The following is a 15,638-nucleotide window of genomic DNA, read 5'->3' on the forward strand; positions in this document are numbered from 1 at the left end:
CAACGCTTAGGTAACACTTGGGTTACTAAACGTTCACGGAGAGAGCGCCACACTTTTTTGCAGATGGGTTCCACCATGGAGAAACGACTTTGTAATTTCCATCAAGAAGTTTTTAACCATTTGATAATCTTTGTAGTTCCTGTGAAGAACTGTACAAATGTACATAATTCCTCGCCGCGTTTGATAAACTCTCCTTAAAAAGTATTCATGTCACCAGCAGACACAAAAGCTGAGTAGTAGCACACTTCTGCATAACACGCATACTTGTGACCAATCACAACGCACCACCAAGCTCCATGCCATGTAGTTTGACCCGGGCCTGGTGTAGAGAACGGGAGGACGGCGCAATTTTCGTCATGCGACTCTCAATGAGAGCCAATCTTGATGTTTTGGAAGAAGGATGGGAGAATCTTTACTTGTATGTGTGTCTGTCCAGGTTTGTCCTATGAGTCTGTGTCTTCCCCTGTGATGTACCGAGAAACTACCGGGTTTCCACGTGTCTCATCTCATGAAGGATGGATGAAATGATGGTGTTACTAGTGGTTTTTTTATGTTATAGTGTGCAATTCTGTTATCGTTCATCCTGACGACAAATGAGAGATGATCACCGCTGATCGAGATCATCTATCTGACCAACCTCCTGCTGCCGGACATGATAACTTAGAGGAGTTTAATGACTCAGATCCTCACCGGGGACAGCAAGAAGTCCTGTCCTGGTGCCTCAGGAGAAGACCCAGGGAGCAGCAGGCCTTCTCAGCAACTTCTCCGTTATGGAATTCACTTCCAGTCGATCTGATGGCTCGACAAACCACAGAAACCTTCCAGAAAAAGAACCGAAACCTCTTTTACAGATGCATCTGATGGTTATACCTCTGACTGTTTTTTGTGATTGTTTTAGCACCTTGAGATGTTTAAAATGCATGGCACACTACAAATAAAATGTATGTATTGTAGTTATCTAAAGAGATTTTTGTTGTGGTTTCTTTTTTTTAAGGACATGTAAAGTAGTTACTTGAATCTTAGGCCTTAAAAACAAAACAAATTTGCCATGCGCCAATTCACGACATATTATCTCAAGGCACTTTACAAATAAAGGTAATTCAATCCAATCATACATACAATTCCACTTGAGTCTAGTTATCAGAGCATCAACCCAGCAGATTGCATCGAGTCACTGAATTGCAGCATTCGCCCCCCAGGGTGAGCATGCAGCGGCGGTAGATAATGACTCGCACAATGTGGTTGAATTGCAGCAATTCCTCATACTGAATATGCATGTAGCGACAGCGGAGAGCAGAAGTTGCCCTGCAAGAGGAAAAAATCAGGGGATTGAGAAGACAGAAGAACTGATGTAGAAGTGCTATCAACCCTACATTGTGAAGACGATTTACCGCTGACGCGTGAAAACCAGCACGTTCAGGTTGGCGTTCTCCGAAATGTGAGCTTCACTCAAGCGTGACACTGTTCAACACATTGTGCAAGGTTTTCAAACCCAGCAAAGTGTTCAAAATGAGTGAAACCAGGGTTACTATGCAAGTAAACATTTTTCTGAATTAAAAAATAATAATTTTAAAAGATAGAACGCAACATTAGAAAGCCTAGAAAGATATTAATTGACAAATAATTTAACTTGGATAATGTTTATTGACAGTGTAATATATTTTTGATCAAAGTGAAAATGTCAAACAACTAACATTAGCACGTGCTAGCTACTTAGCCTGCGACTGACTGATGACCTGTCCTTCTGACGGATTAACTGCCCAACCACTTTCTCAGCAGCATAAAAGTCACATTTGGATAAAGAAAATAATTTTTTTTTTTTTTAACTACAAGCAGTTGCTGTGTGTGATAAATAGCTAATCAAAAGCGAACAAGGGTTTCTAAAAATCTGTTTAAGGGACATAAAAAAAAAAAAAAATCTAATTATAAGTCAACATGAGATGCAACATTACACATGAAGACACAGTAAAGTGTTGTTGGCAGTTCAGTTCTTCGAATATGAGGGGAAATTCCAACAACTAAATCCTAAGGCCAAATGTTACTGAAGAAAAAGAAAAAGAAAAACAGAACTTGTATGAAAAAATTCAGTGTAAGATGGAAATTGGAAAGTTCAACTCATTGTCATTTTACCTACAGCGCTGGAACTGAGCGACAGGACAAAGGAAGTTCAGCTGACAGGTGCAGCAGAGGAAAGTTCTCTGGAATTTTAGAAACTTGTTGGAAATCCAGAGAAATGACCAGCGGACGGAGGAGCGTCGTGTTCAGCAGAGAAAGCAGCAGGAAGTGAAAAGTAGATTCAATCTCCACCTCACCACAGCTGAGACACGGCAATGTAAGAAGCAGCCGCCGTGACACGGCTCAACAAATTGAAGAACCGAACCGTGTTTTACACAACTGAGTTGAGTAATTGGTCGGGTCGCTGCTTCATTATTCCACATGAACTTTTCCCCTAATTTCACACCGGTATATTTCCTTTGGATTTCATTTCACATAAAACACTGTACAGCTGTTAAGTGAAAGGGGAAAAAATAGTATTCAGTTTACTTACAAACAAGAATCTCATAAGTGTTTTCTAAATATGTGTTCAGATCGTCTGTGGCGGTACATAGCAGAACCACCTTTCAATGCAATTCAAAATCCAAAGTGCTTTGAGGTTTGCGTCTGCCACTGGCTGCGTTCCCGTTGACCACGAATTGGAATTACGACAATAAATTAGCTCAATGGAAACATGTCAATTTTGAAAAAAACAAAACAAACAAACATTCGATAAAAGCTATTTACGCCGGGATGAGGTGGTTTTTGGCTGCATCGAAATGTGATCAACGTCGGATGTTATTGCTGGCGAACAAGGTGAAGAAGACGACGGGAAGTGGTCGAAGGATCATTGAAGCGGCGTGGTTTTTTTTACGATTTATCACATCCGATTTTAATTGGCATATGCTTGTACTGGATTTGCTTAGTTACAAATGTTCAGATTTGTACTTGTTAAAACCAACCATAGATCCAGTTAACCACTGGATCTATGTCACTTTGTGTTGGTACATCACTTAGAACCCCAGCAGAGTAAACAGTTTTAACACGGTTCAAGACAAACAAATACATTTAAAGCCATTGTACTGAGCTTGAAGCACAAGGTTACCTCACCTTGTGCTTACCCCACCAGAGAGCAACTCAGCTTTAGCATCAACAACCTTTCAGCCTTGTCAAATATGGAAACACTGACATGTGTTGGTGGTCTAAGAGTCAGACCACATAACCACACTGCCCCGGCTTAGTTCCGATGATTGACCTTTGTTAGATGTCTTCCCCCCTGCCGGTTCACCCCCATGTTTCCTGTCTGCCTCCGCTGGCACAGATTTAACCCTCCGAAGGAGAATTAGAATGGAAACAAAGAGCAGTCACAGAAAGAATAGACCCACACAGGGTGGGATGCGGTAATGAATGAGGGGGGGAAACGCAACGCAAGTCTTCCGGCGCAACCGTCAAGACTTGAAGTGACATAACCCCAACAGATGAGGGCTACACATTTACATTTACACAGCTTGAAGTCACGGGGAGGACAAGCTGGGGATCTGGGGAAGAAAATAATACACTTACCTTCATATGTATTAGGATTAAAGATCTAAAAACTCTAAAAACAAATCATGCAGAGCCTAAACACCCCCAAACCCTCGTACCGCCCACCGACCACCCGAAACACCACCCCAACAGAAAATAGGGGGTATTTTCTGTTGGGGTGGTGTTGCAACTACAACCTACAAATAGGTTGTCAGTTCAGTTTTTGTTCGCTAGCACTGGGCACTCCTGTTACAACCTACAAATAGGTTGTAGATGCAAAGGCCAAAGTCTTCCCACAGCTAAACTAAAGTAACACTTTTATGTCTACAAAATTAACCACCCATTTTGCTGCAGACAAGCACAACCGCATGGTCTATTTACGTTTCTGCACAAATAGACCACAAAACATTTACGACAATGTTTTCGTCAATTCAACGGATGTTGCTACCAGTTACTTTGGAAAAAAATACAACCAAGTGAAAATTCTTTTGAACAGTAGCATCAACATGAATCATAGTGTGAAGATATCTAAACAATAATCATGCAGCAAGTGTATGGTCATTGGTACAAAGTAGGAAAAACTGTTTAATGAGATTAACTTACTACTCCATTTGGATGAATTCAGTAATAATTTGTCCTTATGTTCTCAAACGTTTCCTTGTGAGTGACCTCCCCTGTGTTTTAGTAACTGACGACAAACTTCATAAAAACTACAAAATGATGTTTTTCAAGTCTTTGTAACCTGAGACTGGAGACAACGGACCAACTGCTGCGCTAAAATGTTTGACGCGGCGGCCAAATAAGTAAGAATACCTCACAGAAAACACCAAGAAGAAACTTTTTACAACAAAATACAATGCAATTGGTTGACATAATAGTCAATTGGACCCTTTTGTTCTCATTGTATAATGTAAGCGCTCTAATTTTGACCATTTCTTTTCTCAGAACGGCCCTAACAAGCCCAGTATTCACTCATACAAAACAACATAGAAACAGGCTTCTAGTTGACCAAATCTACCGTTTGGTTCTTTAACATAAACGATGGGAACCGAAGAGCAGTTTCGTGCTGTTCTTTGCCTTTTTGTTTGTTTGTTTGTTTTTGACGCACTCGCTGAGTGAGAGTGAGATCAGGCCGGAGATAAGGAGCATGCAAATAACAGATGACATCATCCGAGTTGGCCAGTTCAGTTCAGTTCAGTTCAGTTCAGTGCGTACCGAACACCGGTCTCACACGGTAACACGAGACACAACATTTCATTCGGAGTGGCTCATGGCTCAAGAGGTATCAGTATCAGTGTCCATTTCTATCCTTTTCGGTTTCAACAAATAACTTGCAGCATGAACGAATAAAATGATTTAAATAAAACTGGACATTAAAATCTCCTCCACGTGTTGCATGGAATCACAGTCAATATTTCTGAATGAGTTCAACCAGAAACGTCTCCAGTTGAGTGTGTTTTGGTGGAGTGGTTATAATTCTGCAACGACTGATTATTTCCTGAATTAAATGAGTTGTCGAAGGAAACCTGGTGCTTTTTAAAAACATAAACATAAAAATGAGGCAGTCTTTAAAACGTTTATTTGAAAAATAAAACTTTTTGCACAAACTTAGCAAGACGAAAGCAACTCCATTATACTGAGATCATGAACTGAAAATGGAGAGAAATGTATTGTTTTTAGCTTGTATTGCTAATAGTGGTTAGCATGGTAAATTAGCAGACCGGATTGTTCTTCTTTTATATTTTATGAAGCTTAAGTTCACATCTACTTAGTAAAACACCTTCAAATTATTTGCCATAAATGTCCCTGTTGGCAGATTTTCTGTGGCACATATAGAAAATATTTTATAAAAACTGCTTTTTGGGAAACTCAAATACCTGAATGTAATGCTATTAGCAAAGCAGCTAATTCAGGGGGCGACGTTCATTTTTCTTTGGAGCTGATTGGCTGTAACCCCAGAAGCTGAGTCCTGCATAATACGACATATTTGATAATATTAAAATAGACAGCTATGAGCATATTGCTTGGTTATAATCCCTAACCAACACGAATACATTGTACAACGTAAATAGGCACTAGCAATCCTTCCTAGTCAAGGATTCAAGGATATTATTTTTTTTTTTTTATTATCATGCCATTTTGCTTGTTTGTGGTACGAAATGTGAACTCGGCTCCCAGATTAAGAAATCCCCTACACAAAACAATCAATAAATGAATAAATAAATAATAAAATAATTTATGTGACATGTAGGTATTTGTGAGAGTGAATAATTTATAAAATGAAGCTGCATTAGGTGCAGCTTGAGTTCAGGAGTCTGATGGCTGAAGGGAAAACTATTTTAAACTTAACTCTGTTCACACACCAAGTTCTTCAAATTTGACAAAGTTTTGTCTGCTGGTGCTCAGTAACCTTGCCTTACCGCTGATTCATGCATAACCATTTTTGTGCTTTAGTTTTCCTTTTTCCTTTTTTTTTGTCATTCACTCAGGGCCTTCTCCACGTAACAGGAGTGCCCAGTGCTAGCGAACAAAAAATGAACTGACAAGCAGAAAAGCTTCTGCTTTTAAGTCAAACACCACAGGTTCTGTCCCACATGTTTGGGTTCAGGCTGCACAGCTGCAGTCTCACAGGTTGGGCTTTCTTTGGGTTACAGGAAGTTTTTTGTTTTTTTTCACTAAGCAGTTGACCTAGAAATGCAGACTTTCTAGAAAATGTGCAAACAAGTGTAACTAGGACTGCTGGGAAAAGACATACCCATAAAGCTGGCATTGCATTTTCACAGAATTATCCAACACTTTGACTAAAAGCAAACAAAAATGTCATTACCTTCTGCTGCAGGCTAGCTAACAGTTAGCAATCAGGAGCTAAAATTCAAAACGTGACTTGCAAAATGACTTTTTGGGGCTAAGTGAGGTTTAAAGTCATTTCTTGTAGTTTCACTCACATGTTGATTCCACTTCAGAAAAGAAAAAGCTACGAGAGAAACGCTGGTTTCAATCAACCAAACAGTCAACAGGGTTGCAAAGAGCTGGCAACCAGAAGCTAAAATTCAAAACAGGACTTGCAAAAAGACTGAATATTTTTGGGCAAAGTTTCATTTGCAAAAGAAATGTTATTTCCTCTTCAGAAAAAAAAAACAAACCCCTGAGATAAACATTAATGCTCAAGTATGGAGGGGTTTAGTTCTCTCTCATTTAAATTTGACAGTAGATTTAGGTGCTGGAATGACTCTAGTATCCAGTCGTCCAATTCCTGTAATAGTGACACTGCCTCTGAAGGCAAAGCAGCAGAGACACTGAAGCATTTGCTTATGCTGCTGAATGTTCCACCTGCGAATTTGCATCTCCAGACCTTAAGCCAAACAATGCAGGTTGGAGTACAGTACAGTCAGACAGCTGAAGCTCTATGCTGCACGTTTTGCGCGGATGTTTGCGTCATCCACAACTTCCTCTTTGCGTGTGGTTTGTTCAGAGTTGCAGCTCTGACGTTGACTTCTGTACATATATAAAGTCGGTGCGCGGGCTCGGCGAAACAGATGCAGTTGGAGAACTCTGAGAGCAGCCTAGCAAAAGAAACCGCACATGCACCAAGCGCTGTTGCCATGCCAAGTCTAGCCACATTGACACCGCCGCAACACCTAAACATGGACATCGACAAGAAAGCTGTTGGATACAGGTAGCTGTTTTATTCCAAATAAGGAATTTCTCTTTCCGTTTCTGCTGATCACCTTTGATTTTTCAGTGAAGTAACGTTTGCTGTCTTGTGTTTCTCGTCGTTTAGCAGGGGAGGAAACCTAAAGTCTCGGCTTCAGTGTAAATTATCTCAACCAGCCAACACAGAGGAGTAAGTCAAGAAATCTCTCCCTATGAAACTCGACATCTCCCACTATTGCTCCTTTCACGTGTTAGTAACAACACGCTCTCCTTTTGCAGACTCTGTTTTGAAGAGATGTCCCAGTGGTCACAGTCCCTGGAGAGACTTCTGTCCTCCAAATGTAAGTCAGCCAATAAGTCATCTGGTACGCAAATCCTCCAGTTAGTATCCCTCTTGAACGTTGACTAATTGCTGCTTGCTTTCCCAACCCGTGCAGACGGGATGAAAATATTCCAGGCCTTCCTGAAGTCGGAATTTAGTGATGAAAACCTGGAGTTCTGGGTGGTGTGTGAGGACTACAAGAAGATCAAGTCTTCCTTCAGAATGTCCTCAAGGGCCAAAAAGATCTTCAAGCTCTACATTCAAGCCGAAGCTCCCAGAGAGGTACACCAAGAGTTTTTTTCTTTTCTTTTTTAAATGAAAGAAGTTTTCTTTTTAGTACTTGTCTTAAAAGCCAGCATTGCTTCAGCAACTTTTGTTATGTTTCTTTAAATTCCAGATCAACATCGATCACAAGACCAGGGAGGTAATCAGGACCAACATGAAGGTTGCGTCCACAGTGTGTTTCGAAGAGGCCCAGAAGATTGTCTACGGGTTAATGGAGAAGGACTCATACCCACGCTTCCTAAAGTCGGACATTTACAGGACTTTGCTGGACTCTACATCGGCGCCAATGAGGATGTAAAGAAAACACACGCCAGAGGCTTCGCCGTACTGTAAATCAGTGTCTAACGCTTGGACAGACTGAGAAGACAGACCATCAAATCCGGGGGTTTGTCGACCCATTGGACTCGATCTAACACAATCGCCGGAACGCCTGGACTTTCCTCTATAGTCTGAGAGCTACTTAGGGATTCTCTTTACCACGTATCACTCTGCTTGGGGCATTTTTGCTTGTAAAAACAGTTGCGTATGCAGATCTGAGCAGTTTCCTGTGCTAACGTGGCTCTCAGCTCAGAAGCGCAGCTGATCCGGATGGAGCTGGAACGCAAGAGACTTCCCGAAGAGACGATGACTGTGCAATGAAAATGCTGGGGACTTTCTGCGAGTGACAGCTGAAACTAGACAGTCCCCCTTCCACCCAAAAATGAAAGTGCACACTGGGGTTGTTATCTACAATTTGCACTTCCATTCAGGTTTATTGTTATCGCACTAAAGCAATAGCTAAGTAGATACCATCAGAGGTGTGGGTTTTTGTTTTTATTATCTTTATGCACATTCAAAATGTTTCCATTCTGACATCAGACTCACTGAGCTGATATGTTACAACTGTAATGAAATATATAAGCTATTTGTTCTACATGTACTTGTGGGATGTGGGGGTGTAAATGTAAATATTCAAACATTTTTGTGGTGTTTAATAAAAAACAAACCATACTTGGACTCAAAGACAGGTGTTCTGAAGTGCACTCTGATTCAAATCTGCCTTCGTCAGACAGGCGGCCGCAAAACGAGGTCAGGTGTAAGAATCGCATCGCCTCAACACATCACAGGAAGCAACTCAGTCGCTAATTCATTCAGTTCTTTCTCCTCATTCATTCATTCATCTTCTTACTCATACCCAGAGATTTTACTACCCAGCAATTTAGAAATGTTCCAAGTAGCAGAATGTTCAGCAGTGATGTGACCGATACATCTGGAACAACGAAACGAGCAAGAACAAAAAAAACAAAACACTGTGATAAATTCAGCTTGTGTTGACCCATTTCTCACATTTGAGTTCTTAACATCTGAACACTGCTGTCTTGTTTTTATCTAAAGTAAGAAGATACCCGTCCTATCAGCCAGGCTAGCATCACACACCACAGCACACACCGCTCTGTGTGCTGGGGTTTAAACAAATGCTGCGGCGGCGCCGGGCTAGCATGAAGCTGATACGACGTGTTACAGATAGAAACAGATTCAATTTACTGCCATACATATACAGAACTGTGCAGATGTACACTTAAAGATACTTCACTCAACCCAGAACAAGAATCAGAACAAACGTAGAACCCAGAGGAAACTTCTAGAGGAACTACTCATTACCTTAGATCAACATTTAGCATTAAACTTCTAACATCGGAGCAAGATGTAGAGAAACTGCTGTTCGTTTACAAATCTAGGACACACTTAGAAAGTTTAGCTGTAGCCTTTTATGTGGAGATCGAGACTCATAAAAGGTTTTATTAAGATATTCTGGCACAACAGGCCCTTTAAGAGGTTTAGGATATAGCCTTCAACATTTTTCCACCCTGGAAAACTGAGAGAAAGGCGGAGCAAAAACCCACAACTCATAGTTGCTCACTAATCAAGATACAGTGTTTTATGCCTCCTTCTATCAGTTTGTTTTATTTTATTTTATTTTAATTCCAATGTGTATTTAAAGACAGAACTTTTGAATTTTTCCATGTTTTCCTCAAAAGTTAACAACAGAAAGGACAAGGTGCAAAGTGGAGCTTCTCCATCTTTAAACATATAAATGGTGTTGATAAACTTCAGTTTATTTAGCATGGTCACAGCTTAAAAGTTTTAACTCCGTCAAAGTGCTTCGCATTTGCCTAATAAATAGTTTTGCCTTTCTTAAGCCTACACAGGATTTGTTATCGTGTCAGCTTTGCTGTGATGTTTCTTTTTTTTGTTTTGCTTTTTTAGGGGCTTTTCATGTTTCTGAATGGGCTTTCTTCTCACTACGCTACAGACCTGCTTGGTTTACCATTCAGTCTCCTGTTTATCAGAACAGGAAACACAAATTTTTGTCTTCACACAGCAGAAAGGATTAAAACTGAAAACGCATCTGTATGAGAGGGAAGGGAGGGGGGGAAACCAAGAAGGAAGTTTATCTGTGAGAACAGAGCAGGTATCAGTCTGTAAAAGGTTGCAAAAAAAAAAAAAAAAAAAACTTGAAGAGGAAGTGTTTCGGGCCTGTTTTACCACATCCTCTTTTGATCTTGTTCATGTACTTTTGAGCGAGCGCAGACGACGACAGAGTCACATACGCAAGTTTTTTAAAAATATACATATATATGCCAGGAACACTTTTATGCTTTTATAATGAAATGAGCAAAAAATTGTAGCATTGAAAGCCCCTATGTTGTTCATGTTCTGGCCAAACAAGGTTTCAGAGACGTTAGAATATTCCTGGAGGTGAAAAATGAAAAACGTCCAGCACATGAGATGGAAAGTGTAACAGAAATTCAAAGTATTTTTGGTCGTCACGTGCAGCGAGACAAAGTGTTTACCAAGATCAAATTACCTGTCAGAGCGATGCGGCTGGGATGCTGTCGGACCAGTTAAGACAAAGCAGCCTTTGTTCTAGGTGTGTTTCACAGGCAGGTGAGAGTTGCCAGGTGGAAACTTGGTGCCAGATAAAGATCGGCGTCCATCAGCCACGATTAGAAATGTGTATTTTCAGGGGTAGCAGGTGAAATGTGAGGAGTTAGATGTAAGAACAGTAAGGAAATGAGATGGAATGATTAAACCAAAGGCGATATCTCAGTGTGCAACAAGTTCTTTAAAAGAAAGAGTTAGTAAAAGTGGGATAAAAGCAAATGGGAGTTGCATTCCTGACCAAACGATCAGGGTTTTGGACTTTTTTTTTTAAATGCAGTCGCTTTATTTTAGCCAGTTTTTTCTGGCTGTCTACTGCCCCCACCAACACAAACACCGAAAACAAAAAAACAGAAGTGCCTCTTCTTCATATTTTCACTTTCTGTTCCAGCTAAAATCAGTCCAGACTGCACAGGCAGACGTCCGTCTATCAGAACATGAAATGTTAGCGTCATCTCCTTTAATTCGGGGATGGTTTTTTTTCTAAAGACCATCCTGCAGCAGCTTTTAAAAACAATTCCAAAATCTGTGAAGCAGTCAGAGTTCATGCTTCAACATAAACGCGACGTTTTCCGCATGCGGAGCAGAAACGCAAAGACCGAAGTCTTGAGTACCTTGCAAAGGTGTTCCAACACTTTAAACCTCTACATTCAGTCGTGTTACGACCACAAGCCTCTATATCTGCCTCTGCCGCCAGGCACGTACACAAAGCATTGTTTGCATCTTCTGACCTTTACGCAATGTTTTGAATAACTGTTGAGCACTTTTGCAACACTTTGTCTTGCCACGCTGTCTGTGTGTGTCGATTGGTCACATGGTATATTTAGTCATTTAACAATAAACCAGAACAAAATACCACATAATTGAAGATTTTATGTGGGATGATTTTCTTCAGCAGGGGTAGAGAAGATGGTCAGAGTTGGTAGTGAATACAGAGCAATACTGAAAGACAATCAGGTAGAACTAAAGACTTGAAATCGGCACAGATATTCACAATTACCTATAGAGCGCATCCAGAAAGTATTCAAAGTGTTATCCAAGTTTGGAACCAGCAGGAGTCTTCCTACAATTGGCAGTCTAAGCTTGGTGACTGGGGAAGAAAGGAGACCAAGAACCCAAAGGTGTCTCTGTCAGAGCTCCAGAGAACCTTCCAGAAGGACGAACATCTCTGCACCATTCTACCAATCGGACCCTTATGGCAGAGGGGCCAGACGAAAGCCAAAGGCTTAATAAAAGTCACAGGGCAGCTCGTCTGGAGTTTGCCTACAGTCACATAAAGGACTCTTGGACCAGAGGAAACAAGATGCTCAGGTCTGATGAGACAAAGATTCAACTCTTTGGCGTGTTTGGAGGAAACCAGACACAGATCATCTGTAGGCCAGTACCGTCCCTACAGTGGAACATGGTGTTGCCGGCAACATGGTATGGGTTAGTTTTGCAGCAGCACTTAAAGGCAGACTGGTCAGGACAGACGAACTAGTCAGATGTCCAGAGGCATTCTGGATAAAACCTCCTCCAGAGTTCTCTTGACCTCCGACTGGGGCGACGGTTCATTGTTCACCAGGACGGCAAACCAAAGCATGTGACCAAGGTCTCTAAGAAGCGGCCTTAGAACCTCTCTGGGACCATCCTGGTGAGTCTAAGCCGGGGTCCAGACTTGGTTCTGATTGAGCATCTCTGGAAAATGGCCGACAGCTGTCTCTGAAACGAACTGCAAAGAGAAATGGACCAAACTGGCTAAAGGTAGCTGAGCTAAGCTGGTGGCTTCAAATTCAAAAAGACCAGAGGCTGTCATCGCTGCCAAAGGTTCTGCAACATATTAAGAAAGTGTTCTGAAGGCTTAACTGAATGTGATTTATTAGTTTTTTTTTATTTTTAATAACTATCACTCAAAAACCTTTTCTCCATTTTGTCATAAAGGATTATTTGTCAAACTTTGCTAACTTCATAATAAGGCTGTACTCCTGAAAGAGCTTGCTGGGAGTCACTCCGTTGGGTTGTAAATATAAATATAGAGGTTACTCGGTCAAATTGTGCAACTGTTCACTTGGAAATGTTTTTCACAACACCGCTTTGCAAAACAAGCGTTGTATCCGTGCACATACCCACCGGTCCAAACCTCAGGCCTCGAGGAGTTGCTCAAAGCGGCCTGACGTTACGCAACGAAAATGTGAGCGGTGTCAAATTCGGTCAAGATCTGGGAAAAAGCTTGTATTGTCCTGTGTCAGGTAATGTTGCTTTGTCTGAGCAAACAATGCCGATGTTTTGTCGGATGTTCTAGTTCATGTAGGGTTTCATGCCAGTCCTGTAGGGATTGTGTCCGGTACGTTCCGGATCAGTGTTTCCCAGACCTAGTCGTCAACGCACATTGCCCTGATTGTCTTGGGTGTTTCCCTGCTTCGACACAGTAGCTGCTAGGGCCAATAGCTGTCAATTAACAGATTCATAAATGCCCCAGAATTTGCCAAACGGCTGGACAATGACTAATTTGACTGGCTAAAAACCAACAAAGTTTATAGAAACGAGGTTAAAATGACTTAACTATGCAAATTTTGTCAGTAAATGCAAACAGTGAATCCAAAACACTATAAGTGCAACACAATTATTATAAAAAAGTAGAAGAAATAATTAAAACTAAATTAATCCACATGGTGGGTTTAGGAGAAGATTCTTATTATTTCAAATGTTTTTACCAACCAGTTCTTTAATGGGGCAATATTATGTGTCTTCCAGCCAAATAAGTGCAATTTTATAGCACAATCAAGTAACTATGTTAACTTCAGAAGTGATTTTTTTATATATATTTGGATATACTGCATCCGATGGAAAACATACAAACTACCCAGACTTCTGTGCAGCTGAGTGGCAGCAAAAGCGCACATCACTGTCACCATGGAAACCCTGCCATAAAACGCCGGGCTCTGATGTGAATTGCAAATGGAAACTTGTAAAACTTTTCTTTCTCCCTCCGTAGCCAGAGGTGTATTACTGTGACCTTAATTGTCATGCAAACATGGCTTCTATATTTATTTCTGCGACAGGGATAATAAAATGTCTTATTATGTGGCTTTTATGTGCTGGCAAATTTTCCATACAGGCCAGAAAAGCTTACGCTGCAGGTTTCAGTTATTCCGAGCCTTTGTTGGCTCACACGTGAAGCAGCTAAACGTTTATGTTTTTAGATTATTTGTCAAGCTTTAATGTGGATATGTACAAAACAAATATCTTCTAGTTTTGCTTTTCTTTCACTCTTGGATTTTCATATCAGACACAGATAATCAGTGTGCTTAATGTGCAACTAAACCTCAAATCAACTTTTTTTTTCTAATAAAATGCATAAATAGGCTTCTATCTTTATGTTTCTTTGCAAATTTTGACATTTTTGTGACATTTTGCTTGTACTTCTAAATTGAGATCAGTTAGAAATTATGAAATCCACTTATCTTCCAAAAACCTTGAGAGATATAAAACCTTTCAACAACCTGGGTTGTAGTGTAAAAACACAATTGGATCTTATAAAAGGTAACATTAATAAGCACTGACCAAAGGTAACGCTGGCGTTTAAAATTCTTTGTGCCAGTCTAAGGTCAGTGTGGTGTGTGTGCTGCTGTCTGTCCGTCATTTAGAGCCTCAAGTTGAATTTCTCTTGATGAAAAGCAAAAATCCACCTAAAAGACATATTTTTTAAAAAAAACCCTTACAGTTAAAGCTTATGCATCTATAGCATTTTGAAGTATTGCATTAGAAAAGGCTGATAGAAATTGAATTCTGCAATTGGTGACTATTATGAAAAAGACGGGGTTTTTTTTTACAAATTTGTTAAAATTATCACCATGTCGTGTCGCAACAGTACAAGACAGACAGTCTGTGGAAAAATCAAGTTCCTCTGCCTCCTCCCAGTGCTCCCAGTACTAACTAGAAGTATACCACTAAGTCAGAAACAACCAATCAGAATCAGCGGGAGGGACGTATCGCTGCCAATCACTCCCATTCTCAACGCCTCCCCTTGCTTTCTGCTGTGCTACAGCTGGTTCACCACAACATAATCTGCCAAGAATGCTAATGCTAGTTAGCACGGCCACAGACGACTGCAGGTAAACGGTTTCCCTGGAAGCTGTTTCTCCGCCGATAGCTCACCGAACAGCACTGATTGAGTTAATAAGCTAAAGGAAATGGAATCACATTTGTCATATAAGTTCTGACATAAGAAAAAAAAAATAAAATCTCTAAGTCCGAACTTGCAGCCCAAAGGGGAGAACTCTCCGGTTCTCTGAGATGTGGGCTCCATGCCAGTTTGCGGCCTCTACTTCCTGTTCCATTGCAGTCATGCTTAGCATCAACATCTGATGAAATAACGCTACCTAGCTGATGCATTTCTAATTAGCATTTTTAATAGTGCTTTTCTTTCTATTTTGCGACTATTTAAAAGTTGCTCAAAATTCACATAACAACTGAAGAAAAGCAGAGAACTCAGCAGGCCCGTCTGCAGTCCGAGCAGAGAGGAGCGCCACTCAGCTCTGCACGTACAAAGCTACTGATTACAAAACAGGATGTAGATCTAAGTTTTCATGTAGCCTAATAGTGTCTTGTTTTCTCTGCATGCGTCACGAGTAAATAAATTCCTGCACTTATTAGCAGTCAGTCAACGTCGTGCCTTCCTGCCGGGGTTAAGTAAGGTCAGGTGTCAGGAATCAGGGGTTTAAAACGAGTTTGTTTTGACCATTTTACCAACATCACTGGAGGAATGAATGAGTAATGATAGAAATCAGCATGGATTTTTAAAAAAAGAAAAAAAGTAATGTCCAATTCAACCGGTTTTAAATTTTAAACGTATGATTGCGTTCCGCTTGATTGATTTGGATCCCTGTCTTGTGAAATCTCTTGAGAAAGCAAATGT

The 15,638-nt window shown here is 40.7% G+C and overlaps 1 protein-coding gene across 2 annotated transcripts; it reads left to right on the forward strand.

Moving 5' to 3' along the window:
* Nucleotides 1-7,088: 7,088 nt before the first annotated feature.
* On the forward strand, nucleotides 7,089-8,821 carry LOC122840644 (regulator of G-protein signaling 13-like). Of its 2 annotated transcripts, none has more exons than XM_044133189.1 (5): nucleotides 7,089-7,234; nucleotides 7,343-7,402; nucleotides 7,492-7,553; nucleotides 7,650-7,816; nucleotides 7,932-8,821. In XM_044133189.1, exons 1-5 carry the CDS (start codon nucleotides 7,095-7,097, stop codon nucleotides 8,115-8,117), a joined length of 615 nt encoding a protein of 204 aa, XP_043989124.1. In that variant the 5' UTR covers nucleotides 7,089-7,094; the 3' UTR covers nucleotides 8,118-8,821. The 2 variants fall into 2 exon arrangements, with proteins under 2 accessions (XP_043989124.1, XP_043989123.1); XM_044133188.1 differs by having other exon boundaries at nucleotides 7,091-7,234; nucleotides 7,340-7,402.
* Nucleotides 8,822-15,638: the final 6,817 nt, after the last annotated feature.

The sequence above is a fragment of the Gambusia affinis genome, linkage group LG12, assembly GCF_019740435.1.
Source record: "Gambusia affinis linkage group LG12, SWU_Gaff_1.0, whole genome shotgun sequence".
In the NCBI taxonomy this organism is placed as follows: domain Eukaryota; kingdom Metazoa; phylum Chordata; class Actinopteri; order Cyprinodontiformes; family Poeciliidae; genus Gambusia; species Gambusia affinis.